This window comes from Lipophrys pholis (assembly GCF_963383615.2).
Source record: "Lipophrys pholis genome assembly, chromosome: 22".
In the NCBI taxonomy this organism is placed as follows: domain Eukaryota; kingdom Metazoa; phylum Chordata; class Actinopteri; order Blenniiformes; family Blenniidae; genus Lipophrys; species Lipophrys pholis.
This window is the reverse complement of record NC_137644.1, coordinates 19,905,377-19,927,326: the sequence shown is the minus strand read 5'-3', so window position 1 is coordinate 19,927,326 and position 21,950 is coordinate 19,905,377. Positions and strand designations below refer to the sequence as shown.

The window sequence follows — 21,950 nt, the reverse complement described above, 5'->3', positions numbered from 1 at the left end:
TACACACAATATAATAAAAACATACTGAAATAAAATTAAAATTAAAAAAAAGATTGTGAAAAATAAAATAAAAATAAGTACAAAATATTTTATTACATTTTTTATTATTAGTTTGATATTTAAAAATAATGAAAATAAAATACAACATAAATAATATATCATGTATTATAATAATATGCTAATAAAATATAATTAGGCATAAAAAAGTAGAAAATTGTAGTAGAGATAACTTTTTTTATTCACTGAGGTCAATAATAACTGCTCTCGGTGCAGCAGAGCAGCTTAGAAATGGTTTAAAGTGGCTTCGTGTCGCAGTCCTGACGTCACGCTCAGAGTTTGTCGGGTTTGACCCCCTGTTATGATGGATCCTCCTTCAGTTTCAGTTTTCTTGTAGAAAACAGACTTTGAACTTGGCAGCACCTCCTGCTCTGGATAAAGCTTAACAGTGTTCTTCTGGTAAAACTCGACGACCCCGAGTCGAATCCACACAACCGGGGAAACGAGGCTCAGTCCGTCCAGGAACAAACAAAAACGCTCCAAAATCTCAAAGGTCGGGTCGCCTCGCCTCACGTGGAGCTTAGATTCAACCCGTTTTACTGAAACTGAGATAAACCAGAGAGGAAAATCTGCTGAAGGAGAATTACACATTTTTGTGATGTGAAGGTTTATCAGTTTATATTCACCATCTGTTACCAGTTTGTAAAAAGCAGCTTAAAGCTTTTTGTGTGGATTAGAATTCATTTAAAATGCCCTCATCTCATTTCAACATTTAATGTTTTGGTCAACTTTTAACATTGTCTTGTTAATCTTTTGACTTTAGTTTCTTTAAACTTGATCAATAAGTTGAACTATATCACAAAAATGCATCAAAATGTACATTCTTGTCTGTGTGAATGTTGCATTTCATTTTTTTTTAAGCTTCCTTTCCTTTTATAATGAAATCTTGAAGTACTTCAAGCTGTGTTTTATAAAAAAAAAAAAAAAAAAAAAAAAAAGTAATTCAATTTAAATAAGTTTTTTTTTAAAGTTGAGATTTTTAAGGTTTTTATTTGTATTTTTTTTTTTAAGAAAATTTATTTTTCAAATATTTTCAAGAAAACAAATATTTTTAAAAATGTAAATTTTTTTATTAAAAAAATTCACAATTGTTTCAAATATTTCTTTTTTGCAGGACTATGATTGGAAAATATTTGGTTTCATGCAACATTTTTGGCAAACCGGTATGACCTTCTCTTCCTTTTTTCTTATTTTGGACACATCAAATTAAACATTTAACTTGAATATATATGATCTTTGCAAACAAGATGAATTCTTCCTGCACATAAACACGATAAACCAGAACTGCTAATTTGCATAATCTCCATCCTCATTCCATATAAGATTACGTCAGATTAAAAAACAACAACCACCAGTTCAGAGAAAGAAATCCGGTTAACGCAGATTAAAAAATATATTAAAAAAAAGGAAAAAAGAAGGAATCGGCAGGAATTTAAGAACCAAGAAGTGGGAAAAATACGGGGCTTTAAATCTAATGTGAAGACTTTTGCACCCGGTCTTGAGTTCTTCTAAATGTCGTGTTTGCGCCATTAAATTCCAGTTTATTTTGGAGTTTTAGTGGGTCTGCAGCGTCGCTCCTTACCCAGACCCTCGGACTCAAACAGGTAGGTCTCCTCCACCCCGACGTGGCGACACCAGGCCAGGAAGTTGGCGGTGTTGTCTCGAGCAAAGAAAGATCCTGGAGACGCGTCTCGCTTGCACGCCACCTTTCTTGTGGGGAAAAGCTGAAAAAAAAAAAAAATAATCAAATCAGCTGAACTCATCTGACAAACTTCTGACCATCAGTGTTGGTGAGTTTTCCTGCTCCGACTCACCTTGCTGAGCTCGGCCGGGCAGCTCTGGGCGACCTTGGTCTGCAGCACGCCGATGAGCTGGCAGAGCTTCACCCCGTTATTCAGCTCCTCCATAAAAAACTCCGCCCTCACCTCCTCCCCTGGAGGAAACAATACGTGAACTTTACTAAATAAATCAGAACAAAAACCAGCAGCAACTACAGTGTAAATTCTCGACATTAAAACAAGAAATTGTTCTGCTTCATTCACTTCCTTTAAAGTCAAAACAAAACATAACTCGTCCCACGACCTCCGACCCCCCCCCGGGCCCGGGCCCGGGCCCCCCCCCAGCCAGTGAGTCGCAGCATCGTTCACACAGGAGGCGGAATCCACAAACAAAACCGGCCGGTTAAGTGACAAAGATAGCTGCACTAAAGTTTATCTGCCACCCGACAATGGCGTTCCCTCCGAGGCTTGAAACTCCATCCTCCGCACGCCACCTGTCCCTGCGGCGCCCCCCCCACCCCCCCAGGACGGAGGATCAGAGCGGTCAAACAGTTTAAACAGTTCTTGTACCGGCCCACATTCCTCCTGCAGAAACCGTCTTTAACAACAGAGTCGGCTTCTCTTTCCTCTGGGCCATTGTACGTCCAGAGACAACAGACGTCAGTAGAATGGCGGCGCCGGATGAAACCAGGGATTTTGTTCCACTGCCGGTTCTCCGGGAGCCGCTCACAAAATATCAGCATTCAAATCCAATTACACAGGAGACCCGTGTCGATTGTGCTTCACTGTTTTTTCCTCGCCTGGAGGGAAGAACTGCGAAATGTGCAGCTCAGAGTCGACAGGCAGCTTCATCACTCCAGAGTGAAACAATTCAGAGAACAGAGGAGGCGTCTATTAACTGAAACACCCAGAGAGAGTTTCTCTCACATAAAAAAACATGTGTGTTTGTGTATCCAGCGTCCAGTTACCAGACAAAGTAGTTTAAAAGATGGATGGATGAACTGTTCACTGCATTTAACTTTGTAGATGAGAAGAATCTGGTGAATTTCCAGCAATGTTCTCCTTTTCAACACTATATTCCAAACACGCTCTAAACATTAACACTGGGAGAACACGGAGAGTCTAGTGAGTAGACCAAGTTGGATTGCTATTATGGTGACTGTCAAAATAAAAGTACCAAGTCCAGGAGAATATGGACCGGGAGTCATGACACCATGGAGGAAACGTCGCTCTGATTGGCTCTACTGAGCATGTGCAGAACAACTAGTTACTCCAGCAGTGGTGCACAGTAGCAATGTTTCAGAAAAGATGCGTTTTTCCCCGTTTCCATGGAGACGGACACAGTGTTTTCAAAAAGTTGCGTTTTCCAAAGTTTCCACGGACATAGAGCATTTTCCAAAAATAGCGCCCCCTCCCCCCCACCGTTTCCATAGAGACAGACACTGACTCAAAGATGAACCGCTGAAAACACTCCTGACTTTTTTTTTTTTTAAATGCTCAGAGTTTAACCAGCCTTGACCGGCACCCCTGGAATAAACAGCGAGCAGTAAAATTACCCAGCATGCCACTGAGCCAGATGGCCAGATCCTCCTGCATGGGCACCAGCGTGGCCTCGTGCCGCACCGCCAGCCACTGGTCATACTGGAAGACGTCTGCCAGGCCGGGGCCGTGGCGCTGGGCCAGCGGGCTGCGGGGGCCCAGCGGGGGGGCGGCAAACTTCTCGCCGAACCAAACCTGCAGACAGGAAGAGGTTAAAAAAGATTTTATTAAAATAATGTTTGAAATGTTTCATTTGTTCATATCGTGAATATTTCTGACATAAACACTAAAAACCAAAGAGTCAGTGTGGAGGTCAGGCACATTGCATCACTCCAATTCAAGGAGGAGCTAGAAACTTAGAATACCGAAGGTTTCTGGACCGACCAGAACAGGAGGAGGAGGAGGAGGTGAACATCTGGATAATAGGAGAACTTTAAATGTGTTCTACTACACAGTTTCTATAAAACAGTTAGCTGTTCCACATTATGTTCTAGTCCTTTATGTCCCTTTCAGAAATCAAAATCTTCTTTCTCTCCTTCATAAAACTGAAAAATAAGTCAGTTAATACTCCAACTTAGTGTCACAATCATTAACTTTATGAGCTCCGCATTTATTGTTTGTGGTTTTATTATCTCTATTGTGAGTTCCATTTGGTGGCAATATAAACGACGGACTAAAAAAAAAAACAACCAGTCGACTGATGAACCACATGATCACAGACGAGCTAAATTCAAGACGCTCTGAAATCATATTCTGGACGGATTGAAGCAATCGTTTCAGGGTTGATTTTTGTTATAAAGAAATAAAACCCCATCACATTTAGGAAACTATCATCTGCAGACACTTGTCCCAGGATGTTCACGACACCAGGTCGTTCCCAGCAGATTCTTTGTAATCTGGACTGGAGGTGAAGAAGCGCCGCTGCTTTTCCACAAGAAAACTACACTTCTACGTCCTCGTCCCACAAAAGCTTCGACTTTCATCGTAATGTTTTGGTAGAACCGGTTTCAGTTTCCTAGATCCACAGGATGAAAACAAGTCGAGTGTGTAAATCGGCGTCTCGCACTAGTTCACAGCGTCGGTCTGACCGCCTGCAGCGAGCCGCACATCCCAGAGTCTGACGTCCCGTCGCATCATCTCCACATCGGCTTCATCGCTGCCCTCAATCCTCCCCGCTCTCTGCACACGGCGCTCCACAACCTCCAGGTCAAGACGAGATCCCGACGACTGATATGATCGATACACGTCAGAGTCGACCACAAAGCAAAAGAGTGAAACGTGCACATGACTCATGTACAAAAGGGCCGGCGTCAGAAGAGTGACCCACAACCTTTTATCTCATTCAATATCGGTCTTGGTGACTAAATATGTTTTATGTACATAAATTCTCCTGACAGTCATAAAAGATAATTATGATATAAGAGAGAAATGTACCTTTAAATAACCAAATGTGCCATTAAAATGTATAAACATAAGCAACACTGCCAGCTTTATATCTAAATATAAATGGAAAATAGGCATGGGTCAATATTTTATAGCATGGAAAAGTAATATTTATAATTAATATCTATATTAGAATATTCTTATTAGCAAAAGTTGTCAGAATTCTATACGACACCGGGTTGTTTTCTAGGTATTTAATTTCTTGCAGGCAGCAGGAGGGCTCATCTAGAATCATCTAGAAACAGATGTGGACCATGAAGACTCGTCCAGAAGTTATGTAACTGTCCCGCTCGCCCCCTTTCTTCCTCCATTCCTCCCTTGCTGTTTGTTGACATCTGCTTCAGATCCGTCTTTTAATCTCCGTGTCCATCACATGTGGCCGAGCGCCGACGGGACATTGCGTCCACTGTGCTTCCAACAAGGACGGGCCTTGTGGACGTCCTGAATCGATGCGTCTTCTCTGCCGCCCGCGGGACAGGAAACCGTCCTGTGGCAGAACAGACGAGTCCTCACATGCCAGACGAGCGACTCCGCTCAGGACGCTCCTGGGTTCTAGAACTCAGACCAGGCAGGCCTGAAAGTCCAAATCTTAAAAGGTTTTGTTGAAGGAAACGAGGATTAGGAGCAAACTGACGAGTTAGTCGTGACCCTTGACCTCAATAAGATGGAGTGAGAACGTTCAGTAAAACTTCGTTGACTTGCAGAAAGATTCTTCAGAGATCCAGCAATCCTCATTTTAATCAACCAGTATAGGTTAAAATTAAAATAAAAAACATTTCCTTCCTTTTCCCACCAGATTACAAAATGTGGTATTATTACAAAATGAGTTGAACATTTATTACGTTACATATTGCACCTTCATTCCATACTGCAGCACTCCAGGGACCAAGTCGTGACACTCAGTAGATGGACAGTAAGAACAAAGTTTATTCCAGAGCATGTGCAGAAAATCTATTTCCTGCAGCAGTACTGTGCAGCAGCAGAGTTTCACAAAAGTTGCGTATTCAGTGGCTCGTGTAAACGCAAAACTTTTGCGTATTCACCTGAAAACGTGCTGCAAACGAGGCCTCGTGCTGTTAAACTTCAAACTGAAAGTTCATTTGCTGCGTATTTATAAAGTATGGACTTCAGTTTTAAGAAATGGATTGTGGAGAAAAGCATGTGATGTTTAGGAACTCGAGGAGCGACTCGCTCAGGTTACATAACGGTTTAACGCGCCGGGCCGCCCGTGGCGTTCCTCAGGGGTCACAACAGGGACGATTGTTGGTTCCTCCGCGTCCAGCTAATTAGAAAATGAGGCAGCGCGGCGCGATGTTGACAAGTTACGTAAAAGATGCAGCAGCGATTAGAAAGCAGCCGGGATAATCCAGCCCATCACCTGACAGTGAGCATTCACGGCTTAACGCACAACAACATCGTCAATGACGCCCTCAGAACTCACTTAATCTTTTTGTCTTCCTTACATCACTTGATTCGGGGGCAAGAATGTGGAACAATAATCCAGTGAAGAAACGCAATAAGCTTTTGAAGCAGTTTGTGCCTGTTTACACACCCAGTGGATTCTGATGCTCTTAGCAAGAGCCACTTAGACCGAACACACACACACACACACACACACACACACACACACACACACACACACACACACACACACACACACACACACACACACACACACACACACACACACACACACACACACACACACACACACACACACACACACACACACACACACACACACACACACACACACACACACACACACACACACACACACACACACACACACACACACACACACACACACACACACACACACACACACACACACACACACACACACACACACACACACACACACACACACACAGAAACAATAGTGAATGGGAGGAAGGTTAAAGGGAAAGTGGATGTAGTGTTATTTCCAATAACACAGGTCAGATTTGACATCCTGAACATTTCTCGTGTTTGTAATCTGATTATCTAAATGAGCTTTTCTATGTTGTTTCTGTGATTCATAAAGTTTGAGGCTGTAAACGACTGACTTGAGGTCGCACCGTGAAAACCTCTCATCATACGCTCACACTTGATCAGGTCCGCTTCCCGTCTCTCCAATTAGTTGAGCCGTTCCAGCGTCTCATACTTCCCATGGCCTGCGTGTTGACCTTTGACCCTCCGGGATCATAACTAAACCGGAGCAGTTTGCTTTGGCCAGGCTGAACTCAAAAGGTCGCGCTGCTCTTTTCAGCCACTCGGACTCGCCGGTTGCTCAGTTTCATGCCAGATATTTGTGGGAATGAAGGACGAGGGCGCTATGGAGGTAATTAGAATTTCAGGAAAGTCAACACTGATATGTTTGTGGAATCGAGTACAGAAAATTTAAAACCTTATGAAACGACTCATCAGTTGAAATCTGGATGATTATTAGAATTTTCCTCTGGAATTTAAAGTTTGTGTTCCTAATGATCCTTTCTGTCAATAACAACACTACTACAACAAAATGTAATTATTAAGGCAGAAGTCCTGCAGCTCTTCAGCCCCCGTCAGAGGCTCCATGACGCTTTTAGAAAATGCAATGGAAATAGTTTATGTACATCAGACACTATTTTCTAAAATAGTGGTCAGAAAAATTGCAATGATGAAATTTTAAACGGTCAAAAAAGTTAAAATTGCTAATTTGACTAAAACTGTTTATATAGTTTAGATGTTTATAGCTGCTGTGCATTTCTAAACTATTTAAAATGGCTAAAGCTGGAAAGATAAATGGTTAAAATCATCAACAAAAGTGAAGAAACATAATAGAATATATATATATATATATATATATATATATAAATACACACACACACTCTCAGTATAAAAAGAATTTGCTTTAGATGTTTTTCTTCACTTTATTTGACATGTTTTTGCGGCTCCAGACACATTTTAATTTGTAGTTTTGTTTTTATAAAAACGTCTGTTGGTCATAAAGTTTGCAGACCGCTGCTCATTTTCCAAACATCGCTGTGTAAACGGGAAACTTTTCTGAAACCAAATCATGCTTAAATGAATTAGAGTTTCAGTTAATGAAGGTTTTTCTGGCCTTTCATGAACATAAACTCATGACAATGGTTTCACTTGGCGGCGGCTTTGATAGCCGAGGCCATACGCTGCTCATACTTCCATGAGCATCACATCTTCAGCCTGGGTGCACAGAGCAGTCAGGAGGCGGCCGCTCATCCGATGTGACGGCGCCCCACATGAGCAGTGGAGCTCCGAGTTGGAAGTTCTCTGGCTGCAGTCCGACGCGGATCAATAACCACACGGCGCCGCCGACAGAGCGCAGTTTGTAAAAGTGTTCGGCTTCTCTTCAGCGGATTTAAAAAGCTGTGACATTTCTGCCATATTCACCACACCCTCCTCCAGCATGCCCTTTAAGATTCCCCTGCAGACACAACTACACACTCATCACCATCAACTTTGACAAGTTTTTTTTCCCACAATGCATCTAGTGAGCATAAGCAGGTGCTGAAAGTGAGGATTAGAACATATAACAGCAACATGTTTGTACTCGTTCGGCCAGATTGGACTATGGAGGAGTCCCTCTTGTTCACGTTTCCTGCTATACGATCGTCAAGGGTATTTTTTCTGGATTATTGCAGGTTACGAATAAATTCATAGGTTTAAAATGTTGACGGGACATTATTCTGGACACATTTTCCACATTACAGCAGCAAAAAGAGCAGAAAACCTCATGAAATAATGTGACTAACGACTCTTTAGCCAGATCGAGTCGAGGAACAACATGAATTTCTTTCACCAAAAACAAGATATTCCAACACATCTATTGTTCTGGTGTGAAATGAAGTGATCATCCATAACTTCAAGGACTGATTTTATAGAATGAACATAAAATGTTTGTGTAGAGGGAGATCAATTAGTGAGGCGACAGAGGAGAATTTCTTCTTAGCCGACCGTCACACAATGAAATTGTGAAAAATACAAATTCAGATACTGTTGAGCCCTCTTTAGGATTCATCCTAAATCCTCTTTATATTCCTCAAAATGGAGGAGGCCACAATTCAAAGCGTCGTTGTTACTAAAATCCATCTGTTTGTCATATTTTTGTAGGAACGGGAGAGCAGAAAGCTTCAGACAAGCCAGAGAGGATGTTAATCCAGTGGTTTTGGAATTCAGACAGAGATTCTGTGATCAAACCTTGATCAGTTCCTCACTGGACTGATTTCATGACCTCAAACTGATCATTTGCAGCCTAAAAGTCTCCAGTGTGAAATCAAACAGTGACATAATCTTTGGGGATGAATCATGGAGAGCCGTTGCTTTCAACCAGTCTGTCAACGGCCTCGTCAGTCTGAAGCTTCCTGCCACATGTTGAACATAGTTTTCATTTCTTCAGTCCAAGACGGGCGGCGAGGAGCCAGGACTTTTCCTCTCAGGGAGCCGCTGCCATGTGACAGACGTGAAACACGATCCGCTTGTTGTTTTGGGTTTTTGGGATGTCTAACGCCCGGTTGCTGGGAGGGGAAAGAGCCGCCCCACCTAGAAAAATGTGTGGAGAAAAGTCCTCGGGCTCCGAGAGGCGGAACGTCAGAAAACACGCCGCGACACAGGCGGGCTGGTCGCAGTTGTTCAGAGCACGACAGATGTCTGCAGTTCTTCTTTTAGTATGCAATTCTATTTGTTTTAAACTGGCGGCTCAATGTTTGCGTGGTGTTGCGTCCGTCCTGAAGGAGGCGCAATATCGAGTCAAGTTCAAGCAAAGTTCTGTTCAGACATGCAGCTGCTGAGAGGGAGACTGAGGCTGGTCGACCTCTGCTCCACCTTCTCCTGACAGATAAACGACTTTCACACTCAGCGTTCACTTTGCCTCATACTAGATAACAAACGTTGGTTGTTGTCCGGCTTGTGAAGAGCTTCTCCATTAAATGATCTTTTTAACAGCTGTGCAGCTTCATAGGCAATAAAAAGCTTTGGAGGTCTGCTTGTTAAATTTTTCCCTTTGAAAGTGGACAACTGGTGGGGAGGTCCTTTTATATATTGCATTATATTTTAAAGTACTTTTAAATGCAGCTTATTGATTTTTTTTTTTTATCATATCTAAAGGTTTGTAGGATATTTGGTTGTTCTTCCCCACAAACTGCACGGTGCTCGAGTCCAAACGTGTAGAATAGACCAGAAATGTCAAAAATGGGAAGAATCAACTGAATTGGCTCAACTTTCTGTGTAGAGAGTAATGAGATTACCTGGATGCCGGCCTGGACAGCCATGACTGAGATCACACCGATGACTCACTTCTTCATTCTGTGAAGAGAAGAAAAGGAAACTGAACAAAGAAGATGTGCATCATCTGCATAACAATTGAACTTATGGAGCGTTTCCCCAATATTCCCTCCAGGAAGCAGATATAACGTGAAGAGTGGAGGTCCTGACACAGAACCCCGGGGAACTCCAAATGAACATTTCCCTTTTACTTGCCATTAATCCATAATATAGAGCCCTACACACTGCATGCAAACTCAGATCAAAGATCAGTCTGAATTAGATTGGATTAATGGAAATGCTCTATTCGTTGCAATGGGGAGAAAAGAAAAGAAAAACATTCATCACCGTCTTGGACTCAGTCTTTCCAAACTGTTTCACAATATCAAAAACAACCCAACTGTTTGATTTTATATAAAAGGTTCCAGTCCTGAAAGGTGACTAAGATCACATTTCATTGCGTTTGGCAACATCAAGCGGTTGAAACAATGACCTGGGTATCTGTGTAATCTCAGACGGATCAATCAATAGTGAAGATATAACAATAGAAAAAGCCTTTGACCGGCCCGGAGCCGATGCCAGAGCTGAAAAGAGCCACGAGAAAACCTCTGGGAACGACCTGCAGGTTCTACTGGCTCCGGTTACCACATCAACTAAACACCATCCCTGTGACTCTTCACTCAGATCAGACATTGAAAGTCTCCTAATTTGCAGAGTAACGAGGGTGTAATGGAGTTTCTGGAACATGAAGGGGAGAGTAAGAGACCAGCTGGAGAAGATGAGGCGACGCTCTCAGTCCAGATAAACCAGAAGAGAGATGCTGTGAGTAAACATGTACCAACATTTACTTTCTCACGAGGAGGTGATGGGTTAGTGCTGGGTTCTCCCCCTTTGCTCACACAGGATGTGAAGGATTACCCCCAGTACTACTGTCCCTGAGGGGGTGTGTGTGTTTGACAAAGAGACAGTGGGGTGGGGAGGGGACGCTCACAGGCACGTAGATCCTAATAACACTGATGATCTGGTCAACACAGCTGAGGCAACAGACCAGCCGACCCCCCCCCAGTCCAGCCCCAACTCATCAATACCAGCTTACATCAGCCTGGAAACTTCTACACTGCGACATTAACACGTCCTGGTGTTTCCTCACACAAACAACAACAAGTCAAGCAGTTTTAACTATTATCATGTTCAAAGACCCATGATAGAGGACTGTGTCCGGACAGCTGATACCAGCGCTGCAGTCAGAAGATGCAAGTCAGCGGACAGGACAGGACAGGACAGGACAGGACAATATAACAACACAAGACGACTCACCTCAGAGCAAAGAGGGAACAACAAGACAAGACGCAGCAGTCTGAACTGTGATCAGTCTCCGGAGCACATCGTCATCCTCGCTACTCTCGGCCGGCACCGTCCGGACACAGCAGCTCCTGCCTCCGTCGATCCACGAGTGAGCAGGGAGGGAGAGGCAGCGGGTGAACGACGGGGAGGGGAGGAAGAGGAGGAGGAGCAAGAGGAGAAGCCCTGATTAATGAAGTGGCTCCGCTACGCTCTGACCACCCCCCCACAATAACCCTGTCACGGTGGGACCTCTCACAAAGCCTCCATTGTTTTGTTAGCCACCCTCCCCTCCTTCTCATCTCCCGCCGGCCAAGGAACTCCCCAACCAGGATGCAATCAAACCCAATGAGTTTTGATAGAGGTGGTGGCGGTTAGCAGAAGAGTGTTCCCCCCCCCCCCCCCAAATCGACCCAGAACACTCCCCAAAACTTCCTACTCAATCTTTGGCTCTGTTCGCCGGTGAAACTTGTCGCCCGGTTGTTTATTGGACAATTAGCCATTAAACTCCGTGTCCCAGAACTTGACGACTCGAATGTGAAATGTGTTCCCCGGCTCGGTCTCCTCGGGGAGAATCGACTCCGGGAAGAACAAAACACATGACATCATGTGATCGACATCAGAGGCCCAGATGTTGGTTTGCTCTTCTGTTTGTGTGTGTTTTGTTCCAACGAGTTGGACGAGATGATTCCTTCAATCAAAGCAAGCTGTCCTCCAGAATCTGTCCTCCATCTGAAATCAGGGCCACAACCCCTCCACTTATTGAACAGTTTAGAGAATAAAGGCAGAATTGGAATCCAATTATTATAGAAAATAGACAAACAATACAAGGCCTTCTTTAAACAACAACGATTCAAGTGAAAACGTATCGTTTTTTACTTTTAGTTTCAGAAAATGTTTACAAAGCAATGTTTTGAAATTGGTTTCTGTTTACATGGAGCCTTGACTTTTCATGTTGGGCCACTAGTGGGTGCTGTTGCTTGTTTATGTAATTGAGCCCCAAACATGTGCCTTGAGAACAAAACACTAAAAATATTAACAATGGAAAGTACACAGACATTCTAGTGGACAGACGACCAAGTTGGATTGTTATTACAGTGACTGTCAAAATAAAATTACCAAGCTGGATCGTTATTACGGTGACTGTCAAAGTAAAAGTACCAAGTCCAGGAGAATAAGGACTGGGAGTCATGACACCACAGAGGAAACTTTGTTCCGATCGTCTCTACTGAGCATGCGCAGAACTACCATTTACTGCATGCCATTTTCCTCCTTTATGGAGTCTGAAGGTTTTTGAAAAGTTCCACCTTGGGAGCTCTTCTCTGAAAGCTGCGTTTTGGGCGTCTGTTTACATGACAACATTGCTCAGACGCCCAAAACGCAACGTCAGTTTTCAGTTTTCACTTGAAAATGTTGCGTTAACGTAGCTTTATTAGCGTCTTCATGCATTTTCCGTAAGCGAACATGCAGTGAACTCATAAAAATACAAAGAAGAACCAGTTGTGTTCTACAATGTGGGACATAATAGACAAGGTAGAGCAAGTCTATTTCCTACATATGAACAGGGCATTTTTTCCCCTTGTGGTGCAGATTTTGCTTTGATTTTCAGCCGCACGAGAAAATACTTAAAACTATAGTACTGAAACCGAACTGAAAAAACTTTGTTAGGCCAAGATGATGGAAACATAAATCCTCCGGGTGGAAAAGACACACGAGGACGAACAAGCGTGTTTTGAGGCATCGAACTGACGCCTGAGAACCTTAAAGTGTTTTGAAGAATTGTTTGGGAAAGTCCTCCGGGAGAATGAAGACCTTTCGATTTGTAAAGAGACGGACGATCCGGATTGGCTCGGCTTCCTTTCAGCTCACGTTCAACAACACGGGACAAAAGGACAACGCTCCGGCTCTGGACTCCAGTTGTGAGCATCTGGGGCCCCGGCGGAGGTCGAGAGCGCGACTCCCAACGGGGACCAAAGGCGCCCACGCTCAGTCCAAATGTCAAGCAGAGGAGGGCCAGAGAGAGGGGGAAGTGGAAACAAAACAGGTTTTATTACGATGGTGGTCTCGCTGGAACAGAGCAGCGCTTGAGGCTGTGGCAGCGGCGACGGAGGCAGCGACCACGCACATTCCCCAACGGTCACCGGGAGGAAAAGTGACCCACAATGCTGGTCTTCTGTTGAGGTCTGTTCCCCTCTGAGGAGCAGAAACTTCCTGCAGCACGTCACCATGGTCCGGGTTAGTGGTTGGATTATGAGGGAGTTTAGTAGATAACTGGTCGGGGTTAAGCTAAGGCTAAACTCAAGGTTTGGTTAAACAAACTCAGAGGTCTGGTTGGGGTCACCGATAAGGTTCATATGAAGGGAGACAGATAAGCAACATGAGCCTTGTTCCAGTCAGCAGTCCTTTTCCACCATCTACCCTTCAAACAAGATGGTTTCTAAATATTTTCAGCGTTCACGGGGCCAAAAGCTGAGCTGAACCTCTTGGCGTGGACCAACTTACATTTACAAGTTCCAAGCTCATATTGAATGAACTGTACATACTTTAATACGGGTATTTCTTGGGCAATTGAAAGGAATCTAACTTTAGGCCCTCCTTTTAGTAAACATCCAAGTCCACCCTGAATTGTTTGTTTGCGTTGTTCTACTTCAATCCGGCCCGTTACAATATCTCTTAATTGGACGGGTTGAAATCCATCAGGTGTGATCATGTAGTACAGTTGTACTATTCAGTAACGTATAGCTGTGGTGATTTGACCATCATAACTAACTGAGGACAAGTTTTTAAAAAAAGTCCCTTTTCTCCTCACTGTACTTATGTCCCAACCCAGGTCCTACCTGGAAAAGGTGCTCCTTATGTCAAACAGGTATTTCCTTCGTCTGGGTACAAACCAGAGGTATTAGAGATGTTCAGTCTATTAATGGAAGGAGCTCTGGCCTGAGCTTCCCTGTAGAATAACCTAAACATAGATGCTGCGTTTTGTTGATGGTGGGGGCGAGACATCTGCCCCCGTACCCCCGACCCCCCTCCTCCTTGCAGGTCGCCGCTGGTAATCATTTAAGAGGATCAGCGCTATTCCAGACAGCGGAGTGCGTCCACCGCCACGACGCCACGACTTGGAAGCACGTGGCGCACGCACGCCGCCCGCGGCGCTGCACTCGTGCGGAAGTGCAAAATGAAGAAGAAAAAAAAAAAAAAGTGCACACATTATGTAATGACTTAAAAGTAGAAGGTTCAGGCGGCGTCATGCTTTTGATTTTCCACTGCATGGCGTCGTGTGCGTCGGGGGGATAGAAACAAGAGTAAATATGAGTCAGAAATAAAGCCAAAGGCAGCCATGCAAAGTTTAACGGCTCCCCGCGGGTCCCAGAGGTGTTGTTGACGGGGTTACGTAAAACGACAACATGGTGGCCCATTTCATATGGAGATACAACGTTCTCATGAAGGAATAAATCCCATTTCTTCTTAGTTTTCTGTGATGATAAAGTGAAGGAAAACAGCAAAACCCTATTCGTCTCTGGGGCACCACAGATCTTCTGATGATCTTCCTCCACGTTACTGGACTCTTCCTCACTACAGGAATTCCTCATCACAGACAAACGCTTGAGACGATTCATTCCACTTTTTGGGGTTTAATTTGAGTCGCCTATGAGTTAACCAGCAGTATGCCTGCTCCCTTTACATTTTTGCTGCAACGTCTGCTTTCTTTGACTTCCAGAGAAACGATGTGAATTCAAAATATAATAATTTTGACAAGTTATTGTCGCTTATATTGTATTAATCTTTATAGCATCTTGATCTGTGCACACGTCTGTGTGTGTATTTTCATTACTAAAACAACCAACAGCGCCAACCCCTGGCCTGGCATGCCAACTACATCGTTTTGAAAACGTCCTCCAAAAGGCGAAGCTTTTTCTGAAACAAAAAAATACGATGTGTTTTCACGTGAAATGACAAAAAAAGTTAAATGCTAAAAACAGTGAAACATCTCATCTGGGTAAAACGGTTAAAATTTTGAAAACTATTTAAACCACTTTATGATTTTAACATGTTTTTGTGTGTGCGTTTTATTTTGTAAGAGGGTCGAAACAGTTAAACACCCTTGAAAAGTGTTTTTTAGGGCTGAAATTGTCTAAAAATGACTACAGGAACTTGTTTAATGTTATAAATTGTTCAATATGAAGTTTTTGTAGACAGAAAAACTTCAGCCGAGTTATCGTCTCAAAGGTTAAACATGCTCAGCGGCTCCAGGTTCATTTTATTTTAGGTCATTGAGGTTAAAAACCTCTGGTATAACTGATGAATAATTGGAAGGATGAAGCTTAAGACGTCTAAACAGATTTTTCATTGCATTTGCTTATTATCTTTTGAGATTACAGCGTCTGGACCGATTTGGCACCAGAGTTTGTCTGCAGGTAAAAACCCTTCAGAAGCACATCAGCAGGTTCTAGAACCTTGTTTTGTTTTGGTTCTTTAACATCATGAACACTTCTGATTCTTTTGAACACAATCTGATTTAAAAAGCCATTTTCAAGGCATCTAATGTTATAGTCTGAGGGACCAGCTTGCTGCAGTAATGTCTTTCTGTGTTCCTGGTTCCCACTGAGCGAGGTGGCCTGTTGGCCGCTGAACCTCCTCCCTGCAGTCCATGGAGGTTCTCCTGGACCCGGGTAACCCCCGGAGAATACCAACTCCTCCTCTATTAGACTCCTTCCTGCTGAGCCCTTTGTGTCTGGACTTAATTACCCTGTCGGGGAGCGTTTCATTCAGAGCGCTGCTTTTCATTGCCCATGGGGCCCGGCTGCACTGCGCCCAGGAGGAAGGAAATATTCATTCTGTCCAGGAGAATGAAAAGAGTAAATATACGTCAAAAGGCCTGTTGTCAAACTAAACCTCACATCTTCAACAAAACAAAAAAAACCCCGAAGAACTTCAGTCTGCACCGGGCCTGTACAAGCCTGCTCCTCACGGTTCCTATAGTAAAAGACTATTCCTCTTTCAAGGTGGATTAAAATCATTTCTTGGCCCTTGCAGTGGTCGTCCCTCGCAGGAGTAAAGCCCATCTTAAAGGCTTCGATGAGACGGAGCCACCTGCCAATCCCATTTTGATTTGTTGATGCTAATCCGCGGCTCGCTAGACGCCAACGGGTCGGCGCCGACCCAGGATCAGTCCTTCCATCCTGACCCCCCTACCCCAACCCGCCACCCCCCCCACAGGGGAATCCAACCAAACCGAGGTCCGATCAGAGGTTCGTAGTAAGACCACATCCTCCCCACAGCAAGATGCAATCTGTCACGTATTTACCCTCCAACACGTCGAGCTCACTAATGAGCTTTTCACACATCAACTTGTATTCGTGTAAAACAACTCTGAGCCTTTCCTGAAGTCGTAAAACTTTTTACTGAGACCGTGTAATATGATCAATTCAAAAGGTAATAAAAATACCCAAAGGCTTTTTATGTCCAAATTATTTGGCGGTTTCCCCATAATTATCCGATAACTGCGTAAAACCACACACGCCAACACAATTTTAAACAGTTATACTTCGATGACGCCACATGACCAGATGACCGTTTCGAAAAGTTGCGCTTTCAGTGGCTCCAAGTACCGTTGTTGTGTAAACGGACACCCATAACACAATAAAAGTGTTTTATTTTCACTCAAAATATTACACTTTCATTATCAAAACAAGTATTAATCAACAGGAAGCACTGAAGAATAAAAAACATTAAAATCTCAAACCGAACAACCAACCTTGGTCTGCCAAAGACGACTTTTAGTTTGAAAGAACAACTTTGATTAAATTGATTAAAACATGTGCCGTCCAGACACTTGTACCAACACTTCTGTAAATGAAAACTTGTTCACAAGATGTAGACGCATCAGTTTTACAAATCCTGTCCAATTAACCCAAATTCATCTCTTTTAGACAAAACGACTGAATGAATAATTGAAAACATCATAAATCTGCTGCCAAACTGCAGCGAGTGTTTCTCTGCTGCAGGTTTCCTGACGGCGCCACGCCGAGGCGGCTGCCGGGACTCGAACCGTCACTTCTGACAAAACGTTATTCACCGTCATCTTCCTCCTTTTTGAAAACGCCACTTTTCATTGGCTGGTTTTTGCTCCCCATGTTTATCATAGTTCACACAATGAACATGCAGAATCTTGAGTATTACGACAAATGAGCACGTTCAAGTGAAAACGAACCGTTTTTGTTTTGCGTTTACGCAGCAACATTTTATAAAAGAAGTCAGTTTGCAATAAAAACAGCAGAATTTCAAAATAAAAGTACCAAGTCCCAGGAGAATATGAACTGGCAGTCATGACATGATGGCGGAAATTTTGTTCCGATTGTCTCTACTGAGCATGTGCAGAAGAACCATTTACTAGCAGCATTTTCCCCCCGTTGCCACGGAGACGGAGCATTTTCAAAGGTTCTGACCATGCGTCATGTAAACGGGGCTTCAAGTTGATTACATTAATGGTTTTGTGCTTCGAAATTAGTTTACCCATGAAACATTGTTCTCTTTACCTTAATTCACACCAGCAGATGCATTAATGCAGAATATTGTCAAACATCCGTCACGTTGTGGCGTCTCAGCACTCTGCCAATAATCAAACCTTCAAACACGCAGCTTTAATATTCAGGGTCATTTCACCGACCCCTCCCGTCCCGCCGCAGCCCAAGGAGATGTTAAAGGTCGAGGGGTCGTCGAGCTCAACCTAATTAGCTGCGTTTGTTTGTGGGATATTAATCCCGGTTAGAGGATTTTAAAAACTGGGGCACCTTTCACCTTAATCGGCCTCAGCTGAGCTCCGACAGGAGGAGAAACCCGAGCAGCAGAGGGGCTGGAATATCCTTCATGTTGACTGCAAAGCCAACAAATATTGTAAAAACAACAGGCAGCAACTTTTTTTTTTTTATTATTAAAAAAGGCACAAATTGACATTTATAAAAGAGCCGAATCCTGAATCCACAAGCTACGACATGAACTAATCGACAGAATCATTTACCGTAATTTCCAGACTATTGAGCGCATCTGAATATAAGCCACACCCGCAAACTTTATAAAGAAAAAGAAAAAGAAATGGAGTTTCGTGATGCAACTGAACGCATCACCATTTATCTGTAACATGAAGCTAATTAACCGGTTCAAATCCATAAATTAGCTGCAGGGTTCAAAGTGAAAACTATAGGGGCTTATAGTCCAGATATTACGGTATTATGATTGTTGCTGAACCACGTTGACTCAACTGATCTCAAACAATCAGATTTTCTTTCGTTGTGTGAAAACCGAGTCGTTTCCTCCCGATACAGTGACTGAAAATGCGTACGTAACGGACAACACAGACATTAAAGATATTTTATACAATTTAGAGACAAACAAATTCAATTCTAGCCTGATAAACGTTGAACGTTCGAGATGCTGCTGCTTCACAACTGAACAATTCTGGAAAGGAAACACTGTGTATAAATAATGCATGATGTCAGTTCAAACACACACGTGCTCTACACACATCCACCTATAGAACAACACACACACACACACACACACACACACACACACACACACCCCACACAGCACCAGATGAGACAAAAGCTTAATGAGTTCAAAATGCACGTGGGCACATATGGGCCGTGATAATGTGTGTGTGTGTGTGTGTGTGTGTGTGAGAGGACAATAGAAATAATGAAATCTTGGATTACCCCTCATTTATTTGGGGTACAGCTTATTGGAGGAGAATGACGATGCAGAGTGTGTGTGTGTGTGTGTGTGTGTGTGTGAACTTAGTTTGGCAGGCCGAGAACAGGAGGCATCATGCCAAAGATCAAGCAGATGGTGATTATGAAGATAGTTAAAAATGAGGTTGTGTGTGTGTTCATTTATCAAGTGATGCTTTGTGTGAAACTGTTATCTGCAGGAAGCCCAAAGCCCTAATGCGAATTAAAGATAACTTTCAAATAGACAGACTTAAACAAAAAGCGAGATTTGTAAATGCTAAATATTACCGAGATGTAAAATCCTAATATGTAGGAAAGGTTATTTATAGAAATAAATCTTTAGGATCAACGATTGCAGATGAAGAAGTGAGGAAAACATTGCCTGACCCGTCAACATACATTAAAACCCAGTTTTGAAAACGATGTAGTTTTCATGTAGGGCCACTAGTGGGTGCTGTTTGTTTATACTAATGAAACCACACACACAGAAAACAATACGCTACAAGCATTAACAACCAGAGTACGGCGGCGGAAACAAACATTTTTTTGCCAGTTTACAAAAGTTACATGGACCAACTGAAAGCACTACTTTTTATAAACTGCTCCCAAGGTGGAACTTTTTGAAAATGCTCCAATTCAGTCTCTGTAGTCGGTATAAAACTGACGTTTTCTGAAATGCTAGGACTGCACGTGTGCACCACAGGCATAGTAAAGTGTTCTTCTGCACATGCTCAGTAGAGCCAATCAGAACAAAGTTTCCTCCGTGGCGTCATGACTCCATATTCTCCTGGACTTAATACTTTTATTTTGACAGTCACCGTAAAAACAATCCACCTTGGTGGTCTGTCCACTCGAATGTCTGTGTTCTCCCGTTGTTAATGTTTATACCATATATGTGTGGATTCGTAACAAAAACCACCAACAGCACCCACTAGTGGCCTGGCATGATAACTACGCTGCTTTCTGTCATCTGGTCGCCGGATGCTGCTCTCCTGAACTCTAAACGGTTTTCAATAACTTTAAGCTTTGGCTAAGATTAGTATGTCCTCATGTTCAATATTACATCCTGTCTGACAAAGTTTTACTTTACACTGTGGAAATATTACTATTCTGCACACGATCGCTGCTCCTAATGTTCTTGTTTTATATGAATACTGCAGGTCTGCCGCTGTACATCACTATCATCTGCTGCTTTTCTCCTCCCACCTTTATTTTATTTTAATTTGCTCCTCTTTGCCCACCTGAATGTTTTCCATATAAACCGACATCATTTTCAAAACGCTGCCATGTAAAACACAGAAACTAAAATGCAAAAACGATGCGTTTGCAATTAAATTATATAAAGGCAAATGGGGATTCACCATCTTTTTATTTAACTGAATTAACTTGCATCTTCATCCAGGTTCGTAGACGTGAGGAAACCCACTCGTGCTCAGGGGGAACATGCAAACTCCACATGGATCATCGGACAGGATGCAAATATTAAAATACAATCCTGGAGCAGATCGATGTTCCCTTTTCTTTTTATGAACGCCACATGTGAATGAGTAACGACGCCTCCTCTAAAACATCCACTTCCTTTAAATTAGCTATCTTTAGAATTATGAGTCCTGGTCACTTCACTGAAATATAAAGTTTTATAGTGGAAACTAAAATCGCTCACAGCCATTTTCACAAGCTCCAGGCTGGAAGATCTTGTTGTTGTGAAGACAAAAATAGACAAAGTCCTCAGGACTGAGTGTGAAGGACAACCCTCAGATGTTTCACCCTCGACAGGAAGCACCTGCTGCTCCTTTTTCCTCCACCAGGAAACCAGGAAACCAGATGTGAATCCAGTTTCTGCAGCAGGATCCCGACATGATGCCAGCGATGGAGAGCTCGGAGACAAACATCTAAACAACAACAAGGATGCAACAGCACACCAGTAAACTACTGATCCTCCTTCCTGTTTATTCCCACCTGATGCTCAGGGATCGTGAAGCTTCACACCAAACAGCAGCACACCATTTAAGTCACTTCACCAACCTGCGATTACGCAACAACAACAACAACAACCAGTAAGCTTCTGCTTTAATCCTCCTGAAGGGGAAAGTACATCCAACACCCATTCACAAGACGTTTCACTGTCAACGCACAGTTTTGTCTGAGGAAACCCCTTAAAAAAGTAAAGAGGAAGGATTTGATCCCTGCAGGGAAACGTGTTGCGGCTTCCATGTGACTGGAAGGGAAAAGACGCAACTTCCATTCCAAACTTTCTCTTTAGTTTCAAACTCACCGGCTGTGAGGAATCCGCTGCTGAAGCTCAGCCTCTGGTCGGTCGATGGGATCTGCGCGTGGATTTCTTCTGGTCAGAAGTCTGTTAGTCCACAGTTACATTGAATTACTCATTTTCTCCGCCGCTGCGTGTTTGTGGAGCTGCGCTGTTCGAACCAGCCAATTAGAGCGCTCCGTGCCGCGGGAGGGGGCGGGGCCGGGCTGCCTCACCTGAGTGACATTTAACAGAATGAACAGTCCAGACAGAAAGAAACACACACACACACACACACACACACACACACACACACACACACACACACACACACTTACACATTCACACCTTCTGAAATAAACTGCACGGTTCGTTCTATTTTGTAAAGTAATTTTTTTAATTTATTATTATTATTATTATTATTATTATTATTATTATTATTATTATTATTATTATTATTATTATTATTATGATGATTATGATTATGATTATTGTTATTATTATCGATGTTAATATGATTGTTTTTATTATTAATAATTAATAATTGTTTTATTA

The 21,950-nt window shown here is 43.0% G+C and overlaps 1 protein-coding gene across 3 annotated transcripts in view; it reads right to left on the bottom strand.

Annotated features, from left to right (window-relative positions):
- Positions 1 to 21,558, bottom strand: part of gas2l3 (growth arrest-specific 2 like 3) — a 28,139-nt gene extending 6,581 nt beyond the window's left edge. The window contains exons 1-6 of one of the 3 annotated variants that reach the window (XM_080491934.1): positions 21,423 to 21,528; positions 11,397 to 11,512; positions 10,064 to 10,121; positions 3,392 to 3,569; positions 1,872 to 1,990; positions 1,640 to 1,781 (exon numbers count right to left, since the gene is read on the bottom strand). In XM_080491934.1, the coding sequence (XP_080348060.1) occupies positions 1,640 to 1,781; positions 1,872 to 1,990; positions 3,392 to 3,569; positions 10,064 to 10,087 (463 nt within the window). In that variant the 5' untranslated portion in view covers positions 10,088 to 10,121; positions 11,397 to 11,512; positions 21,423 to 21,528. Of the gene's footprint in view, positions 1 to 1,639; positions 1,782 to 1,871; positions 1,991 to 3,391; positions 3,570 to 10,063; positions 10,122 to 11,396; positions 11,654 to 21,422 lie in introns of those variants that run through there. The other 2 variants (XM_080491935.1, XM_080491933.1) reach the window with 2 other exon arrangements.
- Positions 21,559 to 21,950: the final 392 nt, after the last annotated feature.